The sequence below is a fragment of the Herpailurus yagouaroundi genome, unplaced genomic scaffold, assembly GCF_014898765.1.
Source record: "Herpailurus yagouaroundi ecotype Mexico unplaced genomic scaffold, PumYag 189, whole genome shotgun sequence".
Lineage (NCBI taxonomy): Eukaryota > Metazoa > Chordata > Mammalia > Carnivora > Felidae > Herpailurus > Herpailurus yagouaroundi.
In genome coordinates, this window is record NW_024412420.1 from 2,508,537 (window position 1) to 2,528,750 (window position 20,214).

At 35.7% G+C, this 20,214-nt stretch overlaps 2 protein-coding genes across 5 annotated transcripts in view; one reads left to right on the forward strand and one right to left on the reverse strand.

The window, feature by feature from the left end:
- The window catches only part of VMP1 (vacuole membrane protein 1), a 128,730-nt gene that overhangs the window by 83,849 nt on the left and 24,667 nt on the right, over positions 1-20,214 (reverse strand). For all 3 annotated transcript variants that reach the window (XM_040496960.1, XM_040496958.1, XM_040496959.1), the window contains exons 3-5: positions 17,371-17,506; positions 12,627-12,717; positions 11,006-11,116 (exon numbers count right to left, since the gene is read on the reverse strand). In XM_040496960.1, the coding sequence (XP_040352894.1) occupies positions 11,006-11,116; positions 12,627-12,717; positions 17,371-17,506 (338 nt within the window). The remainder of the gene's footprint in view (positions 1-11,005; positions 11,117-12,626; positions 12,718-17,370; positions 17,507-20,214) is intronic.
- Positions 1-20,214, forward strand: part of PTRH2 (peptidyl-tRNA hydrolase 2) — a 57,809-nt gene that overhangs the window by 6,345 nt on the left and 31,250 nt on the right. The window lies entirely within an intron of this gene.

Genomic DNA, 20,214 nt, shown 5'->3' on the forward strand with positions numbered 1-20,214 from the left:
AGAGCATATTACAATGTTATTTATAAAGCAGAGAGTAGGGGCGCCTGGGTGGCGCAGTCGGTTAAGCGTCCGACTTCAGCCAGGTCACGATCTCGCAGTCCGTGAGTTCGAGCCCCGCGTCAGGCTCTGGGCTGATGGCTCAGAGCCTGGAGCCTGTTTCCGATTCTGTGTCTCCCTCTCTCTCTGCCCCTCCCCCCTTCATGCTCTGTCTCTCTCTGTCCCAAAAATAAATAAACATTGAAAAAAAAAATAATTAAAAAGAAAAAAAAAGCAGAGAGTAGATGTAGTTTTATTTGCTGGGGAAATAGAGGCTGTAGTGGTGTTCAATATAAAACTATTATGCAAAATAAGAAAAAGCTATAGACAGATTAGGTCATTTTTCATCAACAGTCATACCCTTCCTACTGTCTCTGCTTTAGATCAGGTAATTACTACCTCTCACCTGGACAATTGCCTTCTAACTAGACCCCTTATTTTCAGTTGCTTCCCCACCAAATCTATCCTCCACAACGCTTTCAGAGTTATGTTCCTAAACCACATGTTAAAACTTGTTTGGAAAACTCTTTGTGACACATGAAACATAAACTCCCTACTGACATTTAAAGCTTTCCACAATTTGGCACCAATGTATTTTCACACCTGGGTCTTCTTTCCATTTCCAAGATTTCCTACTTTCATATCTGACTGCCTATCCCTCAATAAACCCATCTTCGTGAACTTTTCCTATTCTTTCTCCAAGAGAATTCCTCCCCATTTTAGGAGGTCTTATAACAATTTATGAATATCACTATGAGAGTATTTATATTTGCCATAATGTCCTGCAGTATATGTATTTATGTAATATATATCTTCTGTTCTATATAATGAATTCCTTTTTTTTTGTAATTCACATAGTATTTCAGAGTGTTTTTTTGCACTAATTAAATGTTCAAACTTTTTGAAGTGAACTAAAATGAACTACTACAGTGATGACTTTATGAAAAAATTCAGTTTTTTGAGAATATATAAGACAACCCGTTTGTTCTCAGTCTTAGTTCGAAAAAGCCTCACAAAAATGAATGTTATCTAAATGAACACTTTCTGATTTTAGGAAGTAGTTAGATGCCAATTTAAAATAACTATAGCAGGGGTGCCTGGCTCAGTTGGAAGAGCATGCAACATCTTGATCTTGGGGTCATGAGTTCAACCCCCATGTAGGGTGTAGAGAGTACTTAGATAAATAAAACTTTAAAATGACTATAAAATTTCAAAACAAAGCAGTATATGTACTAAAACAGAACATTTAAATCCAGCATATACAGAAAAGTCCATTATACATACATCTTAATGAGTTATTACAGCACAAGTATCCTCTACCTAGGTCAAGAAATAGAAACATACAACACAGGGACCTACCCTACTGGTTGTTAAGGTTGATTACAAAGCTAGTGTAATGAAACTTTTTTCAATTGGTCTGTCAATTTCTACAACTTTGACTGATATTGCACTGATTCTGTGGATAAAACTGGGAGAACTCACAGCCTTGCAATACTGTATCTTCTAATCCATGAACATGATATTCCTTTTTATCTAGATTTTTCTGCTTCCAATAATATTTTACAATTTATGTAGAAGTGAACCATATCTTTTATAAGAGTTATTCCTAGATTTTTGCTTTTTTTAATAAAATGCTATTATAAATAGTACCTTCTAAAAAATTTCACTAAGTGTTTTTTACAGTATGTAACAATACAATTGTTATATATATATTGACCTGGCATCCAACAATTATACTATACTCCCCTATTAATTCTCCAAGTTTGTGGAAGTTATGTCCTCCTCTCGGTAGTTCTGCCAAGTTTTGCTTTTTATTTGTTTTCATTTTTATTTTCCAGAGTAAGCTCTACGTCCAATGTGGAGCTTGAACTCATGACAGAGATTTAGAGTCACATGCTCCACAGACTGAGCCAGCCAGGTGCCCCAAGGTTTGCTTTTTTTTTTTAATGTTTATTTATTTTTGAGAGAGAGAGAGAATGCATGCAAGCAGGGAAGGGGCACAGAGAGAGGGAGACAAAAGATCTGAAGCAGGCTTTGCGCTGACAGCAGCAAGCCCGATGTGGGGCTCAAACTCATGAACCATGAAATCATGACCTGAGCTGAAGTCAGACACTCAACCAACTAAGCCACCTAAGTGCCCCCCAAATTTTGCTTTTTATATGTTGAGTATATAAGATAAGTACAAATATAACTGTTATAACTTCCTGGTGAATTAATCTTTTATTATTAAGAACTGATGCATTCTATTAACACTTTCTGCCTCATACTCTACTTTGACTTCAATATAGGTACATAAGCTCACTGACATTTCGCTCATCTTTTTCCATCCTTTTACCATTAATCTTTGTGTATTCATATTTTATGTATGTAGTTTGCATACAGCAAATAGCTAAATATTTTTTTACATTTATCTGAACAATAGAAAGTGATATTTATTCCACTTACATTTATATAATTATTGATATATTTGGGATTTAAATCTACCACTGAATGCTTACTAATCATCCTATTTATGTTCGTTTTCTCCTTCCTTGCCTTCTTTTGGTTTGGCTTTTAAAAAATTACTCAATTTATACCTGCCCTTATTAGCTTGATTTTTATAGATCTTTCTAGTGCTTACCCTAAAGATTATAAAATAAATCCTTGTTTATTAAAGTGCTATATAAATGAATATCTTGCCTTTAACAGAATACAAAGGCCTTAGAATAATTATTCTTCAATAATTTCAATTATTCCACATCTGATTTGTAGATGATGTATTTTAATTCTCTCTATATTTTAATCTCTTAAGACTATCATTGGGGCACCTGGGTGGCTCAGTCGGTTGAGCATCTGACTTCAGCTCAGGTCATGATCTCACAGCTTGTGAATTTGAGCCCCGCGTCAGGCTCTGTGCTGACAGCTCAGAGCCTGGAGCCTGCTTCTGCTTCTGTGTCTCCCTCTCTCCCTGCCCCTAACCCACTCACATTCTGTCTCTGTCTCGCTCAAAAATAAATAAACATTAAAAAAAAAAAAGACATTATCATTACTGCGACATCATGACCTGAGCTGAAGTCAGACGCTTAGCCGACTGAGCCACCCAGGCACCCTGATGTCAATCTTAATTTCAATTTACCCATATATTTATCCTTCTTATTTTTCATTTGTTCCTGAATCTCTGGGCTTCAATCAAGAAACACTTTCCTTCAATTCAAAGAATATCTTTTACTATTTCCTTTAGAGAATGTTTGCTGATGACAAACTTTCTGTTTTTTGGGTTTTTTTAGTATCTTTATTTTATACTGTTCACAGGATACTTTGAATATAGAATCCTCTGTTGGTAGCTATTTTCTTTTAGCCCTTTATTTAAAGATACCATTCCACTGTCAGCTGTTAACTTCTCAACAAAATCCATGACAGCAAGAAATCAGTCTTACTGGAGTCCTTTTGAAGACATCATGGTTTTTTTCTCCATTTCTTTTTGTTCTGGACATTTTTCTCTTGCCTATTTTGCAGTTTATTAGTCCTCTCTTAGGTATATCTACTGAAAGTCCATTAATTGAGGTCTTAATTTCAGTTACTATGTTTTTTCAATTCTAGAATTTCCACTTGCCTCTCTTTTATAGACTCTAATTCTCTGCCAAAATATTCAAACTTGTTTATTACCTTGAACACACTGCTTTAAATTTTTTTTTTATGTTTATTCATTTCTGAAAGACAGAGACCGAGCACAAGCAGGGGTGGGGTGGAGAGAGAGGGGGACACAGAATCTGAAGCGGGCTCCAGGCTCTGAGCTGTCAGCACAGAGCCTGACGTGGGGCTCAAACTCATGAACCGTGAGATCATGACCTGAGTCAAAGTCAGAGGCTCAACTGACTGAGCCACCCAGGCACCCCCACATTGCTTTAGATTAATACATGTATAATAACTTCATTAAATGGATCCCCTGTGGATCTGTTTCTATTATTTCTTTGTATTGACCAAATTAACTTGTCTCCTCAGATACCTGATTACTTTTGACTGAGTGGTAGACTTATATATGAAAAAAATATGGAATTAATGTGAAGCCTAGAATGATTTTATTTTCCTCTAGACTTAAGATTTAAGCCTGAGCTTCAGTCTCTGTAAGGGCTAATTTATATCTAATTCATCCTTACCTTTAAAGTGTGGCTCCTTAGGGTTCCAATCCAAAGCCTGCAAGTTTATCAAAGCATATCATTTGCCAGTATCACCTGTCTAGGTTTCCTCTTTAACATTACGGTTGCCCTTATAATTCTTTGCTCTTTTTTTTTTTTCTCTATGATAACTTTAGGCAGACTTTTTTTTTTTTATTTAGAGACAGAAATCACACACACACAGGCACAAGTGAGAGAGGGAGAGCAAGGGCTGTCAGCACAGAGCCCAACATGGCACTCAATCCCAGGAACCATGAGATCATGATCTAAGCTGAAATTAAGAGTCAGATGCTCAACCCATTGAGTCACCCAGGCACAGGGGTTTTTAAATTTTATCAACCTGTTAAAGATACTTTCATGAGAGTATTGATCTAAATTGCCTAATCTATCATCACTGGAAATGAAACAATTATCAGTGGTTTTTATGCTATAACATACTGCTGTATTAAAATCAATTGTGGGAGCACTTGCAGCAATGTGGATGGAACTCGAGTGTATTATGCTAAACGAAGTAAGTTAGTCAAAAAAAGACAAATATATGATTTCACTCTTATGTGGAATTTGATAAATACAAAACAGATGAACATAGAAGGGAAGGAAAAATAAAATAAAAGCAGAGAGGGAGGAAAACCACAGGAGACTCTTAAATACAGAGAACAAACTGAGGGCTGCTGGAGGGATTTTGGGTGGGGGAATGGGCTAAATGGGTAATGGGCATCAAGGAGATCACTTGTTGGATGAGCACTGGGTGTTATATGTAAGTGATGAATCACTGGGTTCTACTCCTGAAACCAATACTACACTATATGTTAAGTAATTTGAATTTAAATGAATAAATAAAAAATACAAAAATAAATAAAAAATAAAAATAAATAATAAACAAAGGGTGTGAGAGTCCTATGCAAAGAAAATTTTAAGACTTAAAAAAATGTACAGCACCTGTGAGACATTTTATTAAATTCTTGGAAGAATTTAAAAAATCAATTGTGGGAAATGTTGCTTATAATTTCTTAAGAGTAACAGCTAAAGTGTGTAAAATGAAATGACTGCCTTTTAAATAAAATCAAGTAAGAATAATGATAATAGTAGTAGCTATCATTTGAGAACCTTATATATACTAGCCAGTGAGCTGAAAAGTGTACATGTGTTATTTCATGTACATGTGTTACTTCATCATTTCAATAACGTGTTATTTCAATCCTCAAAACAGCCTTATGCAACAGGCATCATTCCCATTTTCAGCTGAATAAAATAAGGTTTAAAAGTTAAGAAACTTGCCAAATATCATAGTAATATTTGACTCAGCATTCAAACCGAGCTGTTTGACTCTGCATATGCCCTATTACCTCTCATGATAGGAATGAAAGATTTCAGTCCCATAACAAAATCACCTTCAATTACTTGCATATTCTTGAATAATAAAGAAAATAATGGAATTATGGCATTATATCTGAAACTGGGCACGCCACAGTAGTATGTCCTGCCTGCAAATATTTATATCACAATAGAAGGAAAAGCTAATAACTGTTAAACTAATTAATGAATATGGAAAACTATTAAGACACTTACTTTCATTCACATGCATTATAGTTATAAATACAGATAAATAATAGAATATTATTCTAATATAACAATCTATAGATTAATCTATAATCTAAGTAGAGCTATTTAAAGGTTTCATATTTATCTAGAACACAACTTGCAAATATAGCGGTTACATTGGTTGTATTAGCAATGCCACCTAGTGGCAGCCAAAGAATAGACAGACGTAGGAAAAAGTTCTAGAAGAATGGTTCTTAAGTTGCTATGCATTAGTCTTTGGAGAATCTTAGAAGTCCTTTTTGCCAGAAAGATGCATATTTTGTAGACACATAACAACATGTATAGTGTTTCAGGAAATTAACAGACAGACCTCTTGAAGCCCATTTGTTGACTATTACAATTAATGGAACAAACCAACTAACTCAGAGGCACAACTAACCTCCCTTGACCCTTGAGAAAAAAATCCATTCACTTTCCCTCCCCTTACTCTCTGGTTAGTAATCATTATTCCTACATAAATAGCATCTAACTTCTCCTTTGTGGCTAGATACATGTTCTCTGAAAACTACTAGATTTCCACTGTTTTCAAATCAGTTTACAAAATTTGATGGTAGCCCAAACTAGTCATTTTTCCCTATTGATTTTCATTAAATTTAATGTGGATCAAACAACTATTTTTACTTCTGATGTTGGAAGTAATGAGGACTTTCAGGGCATCGGAATTAAGTTATAACTTTTCAAATATATCTAAAATATAAATAAATTGTTTACTGACAAACTTATAAATCAAGACTGTTTCTCCATTTTATTATTTTTTTAAACTTTAAGTAGGCTCCATGCTCAACGTGGGGCTCAAATTCATGATTCTGAGATCAAGAGTCGCATGCTCTACCAACTGAGCAAGCAAACACCCCAAAACAATTTTTCAATTTTAAGGGCAGACAGACAGGTATCTAATATTCTAGGAAATATAGTAACCCTTTGAGATGATCATTTAGTTGTACAATGAATTATAATGAACTAAGTGAAACTTCCAAAAGAGGTAATTTCCGTATTGAGAAGAATCTAATTGGGAAATTTTGTCTATTTAGGAAAAATTTTTCTAGTTCATTTTTAAGCCATGACTTCCAGTAAAGAGTACTGTAATGAAGAATGAATTAAATCTTTTCCTTTTGTTAAATTTGGTTTCTTTTTCATCTATTTTACCACAAATTATTATCAAAAGGATAGTTAAATTTCTGACTGCATTACTCTCCTAACATGGTCACTTGTTTTCTTGCCTGAGGAGTTACATGCTGTATATGGAAAATGTGCCAGTTTCATTGGTACAAAAATATATGACATTAGAATGTTAGTATCACATCCCTAAGTGAGAATAAAGGCTCATAAATGAAGGGAGGTATAATTAGGACTTTCCAAACACAATTACATTTCACAGATACAAAGCAAAAGGAGTGGCCATCTATAAGGATAAACTCTGTTGACCATCTGTCACCAAGAAAATGTTAAGTTTTTAAAATAGGGACACCCAGGTGGCTTAGTCAGTTGAGTATCCAACACTTGATTTCAGTTCAGGTCATGATCCTGTGGTTCATGGGTTTGGGCGCCCATAGGGCTCCACACTGACAACTGCCTGGGATTCTGTCTCCTCCCTCTCTCTCTCTGCCCTTCCCCGCTCTCTCATTCTCTCTCTCAAAATAAATAAAAATAAACTTTAAACAGGCTTGGGATTCTCTCTCTACCTTCCCCCTCTGCCCTCCCCCACTCACTCTGTCTCTCAAAATTAACTTCAAAAAAAAAAATACATATATATATATATATATATAACAAATTATTTAGAATAGCTTCTTAAATATCACAGATCAAATTTTTATTTTTTATTTTATTATTATTTACTGTTTATTTATTTTCGAAACAGAGCGTGAGCAGGGGAGGGGCAGAGAGACAGGGAGACACAGAATCCGAAGCAGGCTCCAGGCTCTGAGCTGTCAGCACAGAGTCGAACGCAGGGCTCAAACTCATGAACTGTGAGATCACGACCTGAGCCGAAGTTGGATGCTCAACCTACTGAGCCATCCAGACATTCCACAGATCAAATTTTAAACCTTTATTTGATTCTGCTTTGCTTCTGGTTTCCTGGCTATTTTTCTCTGTTCTAGAATGCCAAAGTTTACAAGTGGACAGTCTTATTGATGAATTTTTTTCTTCCACATCTGCTACCCTATTGGTTATTGACTATCAGGTGAAAAAAGACATATATAAACCCAACTACACGACATTTTGGAAAAGCCAAAACGTATAGAGACCATAAAAGGATCATTGTTTACTAAGGTTTCACTGGTAGAGGGGAGGTGGAAGGCAGGATAAATAGGTAGAACAGAGGCAATTTTTAGGGCAGTAAAACTATTCCATATGATACTATAATGGGGGGTACAAAACACTATGTATTTGTCAAAACCCACAGAACTGTAAAACAAAGTGAACTCTAATACTAATAACAGGTTTTAGTTTATAATGTATCGATACTGGCTTCTCAATTGTAACAAGGGTACCACCCCAAAGTAAGATGTTAATAATAGGGAAACTATCGTTATGTTATACATCTGAAACTAATATAATATTTTATATCAATTATACCTCAATAGAAAACAACAACAACAAAACACAGGAGAACCTGTGTGTGTGTATAAAATGGTACGTGGAAACTTTTTTTTTTTTCCTCAATTTTTCTGCAACCCTAAAACTGGTCCAAAAATAAAGCCAGAAAGAAGGGAAAGAAAGGAAAAGGAAAAGGAAAAGAAAAAGGAAGAGGAAGAAGAAAAGAAGGGAAAGAAAGAAAGAATTCTTAGTCCTTTACAAATTTCCCTTCTTTCTGTCCAACCACTTGCACCAGCAACCCACCTGGATCAGGTGAAAATCTCATGTACCTTGCAAGATAATTATAACATCCTTTTAAATTTCTTTTTTCAGATACTTATAATATGTACTCAATAAACAACTGAATATAAAACTGTTTTCTATTTAGTTAGTGGTATCAACTCAAGTAAAAAACCAACAATTACCTTTGGCTCCTTTCCCCATAATTAAACCATAACATCTTTGTGATTATACTAGTAAAATTTCTCTAAGATTTGTCCCGTTCCATCCCAATGCTGTTGCCACTCCAACCACTCTTCTGAAATATTTAAAATTTATGGCATCTTTTGTTTTCATTCCACTCGATTGCTCTCTGCAAATTCTTTTTTGTAAATATCCCCTCCTCTCCATGCTGCCTGCTACCTCCATGGAAGCCTGTGTCTTTCAGAAGGATTATCATAACTGCCCATCTTCTTTCTCTCCCATTTTCAATCTATCTCCCACACTACAGCCAATATCATATGTTTAAAATGCAGATCTGGTTATCTTACTTGTATTTAATTTTAGCGCATTTAAAGTAATTCTAAACGCTACTCACAAACAAAAATCAAATTTATTTAGTGCTGAAAAAAGTGGCCTGATCCACTCTGCACTCCAGTTTTTTATCATCAGTGATAATGCCACAAAACTTTTATACAGCTCTTACCTATAATGCAACAGTTTCAGATGTTCCCTAATTAAATCTTCATACTTGCTGAACTAATATATATAGTATTTACTTTAATGAGAGAGTATAATACCTTCCCTCAAATAGCTATTGAAGAGTTTCTTCTACACTTGTGAAAAGTCTAACCACATTCCATTAAATCTGCACTCTGATCCCCCAGCAGAAGTAACTAGTTAATTTATGGAAGCAAAGACTTGATTTTTTCACTCAAATGAATTTTATAATAATTATTGATTATTTGTATGTTTCTAAAACCTTTACTGGATATCAATGGAACTAAAATAATAATGTTTTCAATTCACGACATTTTATAAATGTCACCTTATAAAGGTTTCTCATGGATATGAAAAGAAACAGGAAACATATAACTTCCTTGTTTCAAATTTCTTTACCCTAACTTATTGTGCAATTTCTACATTTCATTAGAATCACTTTTAAGATTCAGCAGAATCTGCTACCTGGGTTGCTTTTTAGATACTTCTAAATTAATCCAGTGCTACAAATTAGTTCCTTAATCTGGTTTTCCCAAAGAATCTCAGAAGAAAGATTTAGAAAAGAACAGACTGGTAACCTATAACCTCTAATTCCTTCTTTTCTCCTCTCCCTCAACCTCAAATATAGTATTATATGTCTAAGAATTTAGTTATTAAAGAAACACTGATATGGATTAGTTCTCTGGGATTATGTCCCTATTTGGGATTAAATCAGCGAGCAATCATGAACAGAATTCTAAAATTCCAGATTTTAAACTCCCATAAACTTGGAGAAGTTATGAATTATAGATTCTCAAATTATTCTTCAGACCATTAATTTAGCAGCCTTCTGAACAATCATTCCTTAATACTTACCATATCTGCTTCTGAAATGAATTCATTGAAACATAAAGATTGGAAACGTTTGCTGTGTTGAACTTTATTCAGGAATCAGTACTGCTGTGACAACTTTTCACCTGTCTTGCCCTAATCAAGATCAGGCTTTTTTCAAATATGGAATTGTTTTCAATTCCTCAGCAAAAGGAATAGAGTGAAACAAGAGAGGAATCCAGGGCACAAAATCTGATGAGCACTCACTCCTCAAGTCCATACTTACATGACCTATCTTTTATCTCCCCATTTTCAACTAAGTAAAACAGTATTTTTAAGGAGGGGTACATTTTATACTTTGATTTAAAAGGATTTAAGAAAGCTTTCAGTTCGACATGTGTTATATATACTTCATTAACTACATTCAGTAAGAATACCAAAAATGACTATCCAGGTGTATGCATGTGGTACTTGAGAACATGAGGGAAGACACCATTTCTCATTTGCTGATTAACAGAGAAAGCAAACTGTTCAAATTAATTCTAAGCCTTACATGAAATCTTGTACATTTAAAGAACGTCAGCTATTAAAATGACCATTGCATAAGCAAAAGAACCATTATTCCAAAACCTGGAAGGAACATTTCCTGGCTGAATTAATTTAAGTGAACAATCTCAATTGCCCAAGGGTTTTTCCCTCTTCTCTTTTTAAATCCTCAACCCAAAAGGAAAAACAAAACAATTCTAAATCAAACTTAAAAACACTGATTTGAGGATTAGAGTGCTTCTAAAATGCAAAGGTAGATAACTAAAAATCTTAGAATTTTAATTCCTCAAGCACCAATTAAAACATCTCTTTCAATCTTGCTTATTAAAAGTTATTCTTACCAGATAAAGGAGGAAGGTGTGCAGCCCTGTTCCAAGCCCAACAGAAGACAAAATTCCTAAGCCTATCCAGTAGGCATACAAGAGAAATTGTTTCTCTATACGTTGCACATACTGAAAAACAAAATGGACGCAGTGGGGGGAAAAAAAAACTTGTTAAGCAAAAATACATTATTTATCACCTACAATCAAACTAAAAGAAACCAACTAAAATAAGTTTCTAATAGGAAGAAAGCATTAAGAATAAAAATTCCTTGAAGAGGCCTAATTCCTCGTATATGTGACAGCAGAGAGACAAAAAATTCATCTAATTAGAATACAGATCTTGTTTTTAGACCTTTAAAGTCCTCCTATTGTGAATGACATTTATAGGAAAAATGCAAATTACTAATATGATTTAACTATGAGAATAAAAGTTTTGAAGGTATTTAAAAGTTACAAAAACTTTAAGAAAGCATCATAATAAACAGTAGTAAGAGTGGGACAGTTGTTCACATATTTGTGAATGGAATATATTCTTCTTAATCAAAGTACAAAAACGGAATACAATTATTTTTGTATATTTAAGACTGAGATGCTTTTCAAACAAGAGCAAACTGAAGTCCACTGAGCTATGGACTTGTTGGAAGCATTCCACATATTAGATTCTAGACTCTCACACTGGCAATTAAATTCTTCAAACCAGTTCCTTACAAACTCTTAATGGCATACATATATTTCTTCAAAATAGTTAAAAGGAATGCATTTAAAACTATAAAAACTTCTCTGAAATTAGAGGTGAACTGTTTTAAAATATAAAACAAGGGGCGCCTGGGTGGCGCAGTCGGTTAAGCGTCCGACTTCAGCCAGGTCACGATCTCGCGGTCCGTGAGTTCGAGCCCCGCGTCGGGCTCTGGGCTGATGGCTCGGAGCCTGGAGCCTGTTTCCGATTCTGTGTCTCCCTCTCTCTCTGCCCCTCCCCGTTCATGCTCTGTCTCTCTCTGTCCCAAAAATAAATAAAAAACGTTGAAAAAAAAATTTAATTATAAAAAAATAAATAAATAAATAAAATATAAAACAATACTACTTTAGAACCATTTCCTATTAGAATACATTAATGTTTTGCTATTTTTAACCAAAGTTTTGACTAAACACCATCAGGAAAGTTACATTTGAATCCTTGAAAATAAAAAGAAATGATATATGCCAAATATAAATGCTCAGCAGCCATGAAATGCCACAATATTTTTAATATTTGATCTTTTAAGACATTAAGATATCATTTATGATATAAATGTAAAAAACAAAACCAAATCTAAAAATGTGGAGGGCAGAAATTTTATCAAATCCACAACAGTCCCATTTTGAAACTGTTTGGGATTAGGGAGGGTACAAGAATAGAAACACAGGGGTGTCTAGATGTCTGAGTCGGTTAAGCGTCTGACGCTTGATCTGGGCTCAAGTCATGATCCCACAGTTGTGACATTGAGCCCCGTGCCAGGTTCTGTGCCGGCAGTGTGAAGCCTGCTTGGGATTCTCTTTTTCCCTCTCTCTGCCCCTCCCTGGCTGGTGCTCTCTCTCTCTCAAAACAATCATTAAAAAAAACCAAATAAAAGGGAATAGAAAGAGTTGCTGAACCTCTTACCTGTTGATGTGCTCCTTCAACACAATACGTAGCTATAAGTACAGCAAGCAGCAATAAAAAAGATACCACAATGCTTTGACGATGCCATAATCTTAAAAACAAAAATAAATGAAATATCTCACAGTCTCATTTTTAGGATTCAGCACTCCCAAAACAATTTCTTGTTGAAGCACTTAGGTTGTTTAGCACAGCTACAGAATGCTTTCTGGGGTTAAACTCTTGTCCTTAAACATGATGGTCTCTTAGGGTACAGAAGGAGGCCAAGAGCAGATACATAGTATAGAACACCCAATGTTTTTTTATCATAAACCCTATGGTAACCTTTCCCTTACCCAAAAGACTGATCTAATATAATGAAATATATATATAATGAAAAGAGCGCTGGCCTTCAAGTTACAGGACCTGGATCAGAGTCCCTAAGTATTACACTTTGAGTAAGATGTTTAACCAATCTGATTCTATGTCTTATTTTTAAAATCATAATACAGTTGGGGTGCTTGGGTGGCTCAGTTGGTTAAGTATCAGATTCTTGGTTTTCCCTCAGGTCATAATCTCACTGTTTGTGGGATCGAGCCCTGCACTGGACTCCTTGCTGTCAGTGCAAAGCCTGACTGGGATTCTCTTTCCCTGTCTATCTGCCCTTCTCCTCTCTCTCTTTTAAAATAAATAAATAAACATTTACAACTAAATAAAAATAAAAATAAAACAAAATAAAATCATAATACAGTTGACCCTTGTACAATATGGGTCTGAACAGTGCAGGGACTACATGTGGATTTTTTACAGTACAGTACTGTAAGTGTATTTTCTCTTCCTTATGATTTTAATAACATTTTCTTCTCCCTAGCTTACTATATTGTAAGAATATTGTATATAATACATATAAGGTACAAAGGCTTCTGGTCAAAAGTAGGCTATTACTGGGGTGCCTGGGTGGCTCGGCAGAGCATCCAATTTCGGCTCAGGTCATGATCTCACAGATCATGGGTTCGGGCCCTACGTCGGGCTTTGCACTAACAGTGAAGAGCCTGCTTTGGATTCTCTGTCTCCATTTCTCTCTGCCCCTCCCCCACCTCTCTCTCTCTGTCTCTCTCTCTCTCTCTCAAAAATAAACATTAAAAAAAAATTTTTTTTAAAGTAGGCTATTACTAGTTAAGTTTTCTAGGAGTCAAAATTTACACACGGATTTTCAACTGTGTAGGTATTGACACCCCTAGTCCCCATGTCATTCAAGGGTCAACTGTAATCATAAACTTGTTTTACTGCTTTCACAGAGTTGCTTTAGGGATCAAATGAACTGAAAAATATTACAAAATGTTTAGTAAACTGTATGTACAATAAAAATGTAAGATACTATTAAAAATAATAACTTGGGGCATTCAGCTGGCTCTGTCAGTGGAGCATGTCAGTGGAGCATGTCATGATGTCAGGACTGTGAGTTTGAGCTTCACGTTGGGTGTACAGTTTACTTAAGTTAAAAAAAAATATAGGCATCCAACTCGGCAAGGAGGAAGTCAAACTTGAGAAAATTCTTTGCAGATGACAGGATACTCTATATGGAAAACCCAAAAGATTCCACCAAAAACTTGCTAGAACTGATCCATGAATTCAGCAAAGTCGCAGGATATAAAATCAATGCACAGAAATCGGCTGCATTTCTAAACACCAATAATGAAGAAGCAGAAAGAGAAATCAAGGAATTGATCCCATTTACAACTGCACCAAAAACCATAAAATACCTAGGAATAAACCTAACCAAAGAGGTGAAAAAGCTATACACTGAAAGCGATAGAAAGCTTATGAGAAATTGAAGAAGACATACAAAAAAAATGGAAAAATATTCCATACTCATGGACTGGAAGAACAAATATTGTTAAAATGTTGATACTACCCAAAGCAATCTACATATTCAATGCAATCCCTATCAAAACAATACCAGCATTCTTCTCAGAGCTAGAACAAACAATCCTAAAATTTGTATGGAGCCAGAAAAGAACCCGAATAGTAGGCAAAGCAACCTGAAAAAGAAAACCAGACTTCACAATTCCAGACTTCAAAGTTGTAAGCATCACAATTCCAGACTTCAAGTTGTAATCATCAAGACAATATGGTACTGGCATAAAAATACTTAGATCAATGCAACAGAATAGAGAATCCAGAAATGGACCCACAAACGTATGGCCAACTAATCTTTGACAAAGCAGGAAAGAATATCCAATGGAATAAAGACAGTCTCTTCAGCAAGTGGTGCTGAGAAAACTGGACAGCAACGTGCAGAAGAATGAACCTGGAACACTCACTATCTTACACCATACACAAACATAAACTCAAAATGGATCAAAGACCTAAATGTAAGAAAGGAAGCCATCAAAATCCTCCTGGAGAAAGCAGGCAAAAACTGTTTTGACCTCGGCCACAGCAACTTCTTACTCAACATGTCTCCGGAAGCAAGGGAAACAAAAGCAAAAATGAACTATTGGGACCTCATCAAGATAAAAAGCTTCTGCACAGCAAAGGAAACAATCAGCAAAACTAACAGGCAACCAACAGAATGGGAGAAGATATTTGCAAATGACATATCAGATAAAGGGTTAGTATCCAAAATTTATAAAGAACTTACCAAACTCAACACCCAAAAAACAAACCATCCAGTAAAGAAATGGGCAAAAGACATGAATAGAAACTTCTCCAAAGAAGACATCCAGATGGCTAACAGACACATGAAAAAATGCTCAAATCATTATCAGGGAAATACAAATCAAAACCACAATGAGATATCACCTCATACCTGTCAGAATAGCTAAAAGTAACAACTCAGGCAACGACCGTTGTTGGCAAGGATGCGGAGAAAGAGGAAGCCTTTCGCACTGCTGGTGGGAATGTAAACTAGTGCAGCAACTCTGGAAAACTGTATGGAGGGTCCTCAAAAAATTAAAAATAGAACACCTTACGACCCAGAAATTGCATCACTAGGTATTTATTCAAAAGATACAGGTGTGCTGTTTCCAAGGCACACATGCACCCCATGCAGCACTATCAACAACAGCCCAAGTATGGAAAGAGCCCAAATGTCCATGACAGAGGAATGGGTAAAGAAGATGTGATATATATATACAATGGAGTATTACTCAGCGATCAAAAGCAATGAAATCTTGCCATTTGCAACATTGTGGATGGAACTAGAGTGTATAAGTCAGAGATTTTTGCTAAGCAAAATCAGTCAGAGAAAGACAAATATATGACTTTACTCATGTGGAATTTAAGATACAAAACAGATGAACATAAGGGAAGGGAAGCAAAAATAATATAGAAACAGGGATGGGACAAAACATAAGAGACTCTTAAATATAGAGAACAAACTGAGGGTTGTTGGAGGGGTTATGGGTGGAGGGATGGGCCAAACAGGCAAGCGGCATTAAGGAAGATACGTGTTGGTGGGGTGCCTAGGTGGTTCAGTCAGTTAAGCGTCTGACTTCAGCTCAGGTCATGATCTCCCAGTCTGTGAGTTCAAGCCCCCCATCAGGCTCTGTGCTGAGAGCTCAAAGCATGGAGGCTGCTTCAGATTCTGTGTCTCCCTCACTCTGCCCCTCTCCCACTCACATTCTGTCTTGTCTCTCAAAAATGAATAAATGTATTTAAAAAAAAAAAAAAAAGGAAGATACTTGTTGAGATAAGCACTGGGTGTTATATGCAGGGGACGAATCACTGGATTCTACTCCTGAAATCATTATTGCACTATATGCTAAGTCACTAGGATGCAAATTAAAAAATAGTAATAATTAAAAAACAAAAAAAGATGGGGCAACTGGGTGGCTCAGTCAGTTGAACATTTGGCTTTTGATTTTGGCTTAGGTCATGATCCCAGGCTCATGGAATCAAGCCCTGCGTTGGGCTCCACACTGAACATAGAGACTACTTGGGAATCTCTCCCTCTCCCTCTGCCCCTCTCCCCAACTTGTATCCATGCTCTTTCTCTTAAAAAAAAAAAAAAAATAATAATAATAATAATTTGGAAACCAAGCTCAAAATGATAAGGCATGTAAAAGTTCAACTTGTTCTTTATGATATCTGAAACAGGCCTGATAAGTACTAAATTTAAAGATACAACACATTTCCAGGGCAGAGTCCTCTTTCACTGGCTGAAACTGTCAGTAAAAGTGCCATGTATCCTGAACTCTGTCCTACTAAAGATTCAGTGTGTCTAGTGTACACAGGCCTAAGTTCTCTTAAAGGTAAAGCCAGAAGAAAAAAATCTTGTTTCCTATGTTATCCTTTGTGTAAAAGATTCAACATGAGACAGAAGTCAATTGCAATAATCTAGTGAGCAAATAGCAGTATGTTCCCTATTTTTCTTGAAACTATAGAAAGGAAAATAAATATATTCCTAAAACATTCTAAATTTGGGGGCGCCTGGGTGGCTCAGTCAGTTGAGCATCCAACTTTGGCTCAGGTCATGATCTCACAGCTCATGAGTTCGAGCCCCACGTCAGGCTCTGTGCTGACAGCTCAGGGCCTGAAGCCTGCTTCTGCTTCTGTGTCTCCCTCTCTCTCTGCCCCTAACCCAATCACATTCTGTCTCTGTCTCTCTCAAAAGTAAATAAAAATGTTAAAAAAATAAAAAACAAAAATAAATAAATTTAACTAATTCATATGGAAAAAGCAGGAGGTAGAGAGTAGGAGATTGTTAAAGATTTCTAAAATTACTAAATAAAATTTATTTAAAAGGTAATGGAAGACTCTTTACTTTGAGGTCCATTCCTTCAAGATTACTAGGATTTCCAGAGAAAAATACTGCAAGGTAATGAGTGGCTGTCTCCACAGGACAATATTCTGCCTCTCTTCCCGATCCCTCCTCTTCTTTTCATTCATTGAAGAAGGGTCTGAAAAACATTAGGGCAGAAGTTAAAAGAGAATGTTCGCTTTTCCCAATCACTTTAAAAATTCACCTACTTTCCCATATCACATTTGAAGGACTGCATACAAACCTCAAAAAATAAGCAATGTGATTCACGTTATGATACGTCTGGGTTAGGTGATTCTGCTCTGCTCTGCTCTGAGGACTATTTTAGCAATTATTGTCAGGACACAAGTTACTTTTCTTGTACACTACTGGGATACTAAGTTAGCCCACCTTCCATGAAAGGTGATTTAGTATCACATCACAGAGCAAAGTGGTTTAGAGCTCAAAATGGGACGGCAAACTACTTGGTTCCAAATCTTGCCTACAAGTCATGAGACAGCAGGCAAGTTAGTTAACCCTTCTATCTCTCAGTTTTTTCTTTTCTGAAATGAAGATGAACATAGTACTTAACTTCTTTAGGGTCATCACAAAGATTAAATGAGTTAATATATGTGAAGCTCTCAGAAGACTCTGACACTTAGTAAGTGTACAAAGTTATTATCAAAATTACAAATGCACATACCCTATAACCCAATAATCCCATTTCTAAGAATGATTAGGTATGATGTGATATGTCTTTTGTACAAGTTTATTCAATGCAGTGTTACTTGTCTTGGCAAAAAATTATAAACAACCTAAATGTTAACCGAAGACAGAGGAGTGGTTAAAGTATGTATACTGATACAATGGAATACTAAGCAGCCAAAATGAAGACTACAGTTATAGCACAATCTCTAGGAAATACAAAGTTAAAAAATACCACAGTACAGGACAGTAAGTGTGTCATACTGACATTAATTTTAAATTCCAAGGGGTTAGGCGGCAGGGGAAGAATATATAAATGTACATGCTTATTGAGAGAAAGGAAAGAAAAAACAACATGCAAAAGCTACTATTGTGAAGTTACTTCACACTAATGTGAAGAGATTATGACATATGCATGCTTATCTCTACATCCTGAAATTTTTGGTGCAATGATATAAAATTTATCAATAATCAGAGTAACCTGAAAGTCAGATAAGTGCTGCAAAATGTGCCCTGCAAGGCAATGTAGTGATCAAAACACAGAAACTACTATTTCAGATAGCTTGCACTTCTTCCAATGTAAGAGAATTTCTTTTTTTTTTTTTTTAATTTTTTTTTTTCAACGTTTATTTATTTTTGGGACAGAGAGAGACAGAGCATGAACGGGGGAGGGGCAGAGAGAGAGAGGGAGACACAGAATCGGAAACAGGCTCCAGGCTCTGAGCCGTCAGCCCAGAGCCCGACGCGGGGCTCGAACTCACGGACCGCGAGATCGTGACCTGGCTGAAGTCGGATGCTTAACCGACTGCGCCACCCAGGCGCCCCTAAGAGAATTTCTATAATAGAATATTACCATGCTGGAATATTATTTGCAGTATGTTTAAGATGTCAAACAACTACAAATCAAGAAGAAAACCATTATAATTAACAGAAGTGAAAAAGCCTTCATTTCCTTTAAACACATGAAGGAAAGTTCCTACTTTAACCATCTATATAAATAAAAGCCATAGTTTCAGGGCTTTCAGGGCCTTTTATTATTATTATTTTTTTAAATGTTTGAATAAGTGTTAAATATACTGAAATTTACTACAAATTCCAAATTTGGTTAAAGTATAAATTTATTTGTTGCAAATGAAAATTTTAAAATAAACCCACAATAGGAGCGCCTGAATGGCTCAGTCAGTTAAGCGTCCGACTTCAGCTCAGGTCATGATCTCACGGTCCGTGGGTTCAAGCCCCACATCGGGCTCTGTGCTGACAGCTCAGAGCCTGGAGCCTGCTTCAGATTCTGTGTCTCCCTCTCTCTCTGCCTCTCCCCTGCTCACGCTCTGTCTCTCTCTGTCTTCTTTCAAAAATGAATAAAAAAAAAACATTTAAAATAAAATAAAATACACTCACAATAATCACATTGACTTTTTGATAATTGTACATTTAGGATTAGTGTAATAAGTAAATTTACAATCTACTTCTAAAGTTACAAAATAGCATGATAACACTGAGCAGCAAACAAAGCCAAATAAATACTGACCACAGCATAAGATTAACAAATAATAACCTTGTACCCAGAACACTGGTGATGAAACTATGGCTAGGCTGCTTCTGCTATCACTGTGAAAATTCACCGTATAGGCCCGGACCCATAAATTTCATTTACTAAGAGGGGTAAAAAAAGATAATTACTGTAGTCCCCCCCTCATCCGTAGGGGACATGTTCTAAGATGCCCAGTGGATGCCTGAAACCAGAGAGTACTGAATTCTATATATAACTATGTTTTTTCCTATATCTACATAGTTATGCTAAAGTTTATAAATTCGACACAGTAAGATTGACAGCAATAACCAATAATAAAATAATTATAAAAATATAGTTTAATAAAAGTTATATGAATGTAACTTTCTTAAAATATCTTATTGTACTGTCCTTCTTCTTGAGATTATGTGAGATGATAAAATGCTTATGTGATAAGATGAAGTGAAGTGAATGATGTAGGCATTGTGATGTGGCATTAGGCTATTACTGATGTTCTGACAATAGATCATTCTGTTTCTGGACTGCAGTTGGCCATGGGGAACTGAAACTGTGGAAAAACAAAACACAGATAAGAGGCAGGGGGGATTTCTGTAATGTTATATAAAATATATAAGAATCTCACATACTTATCA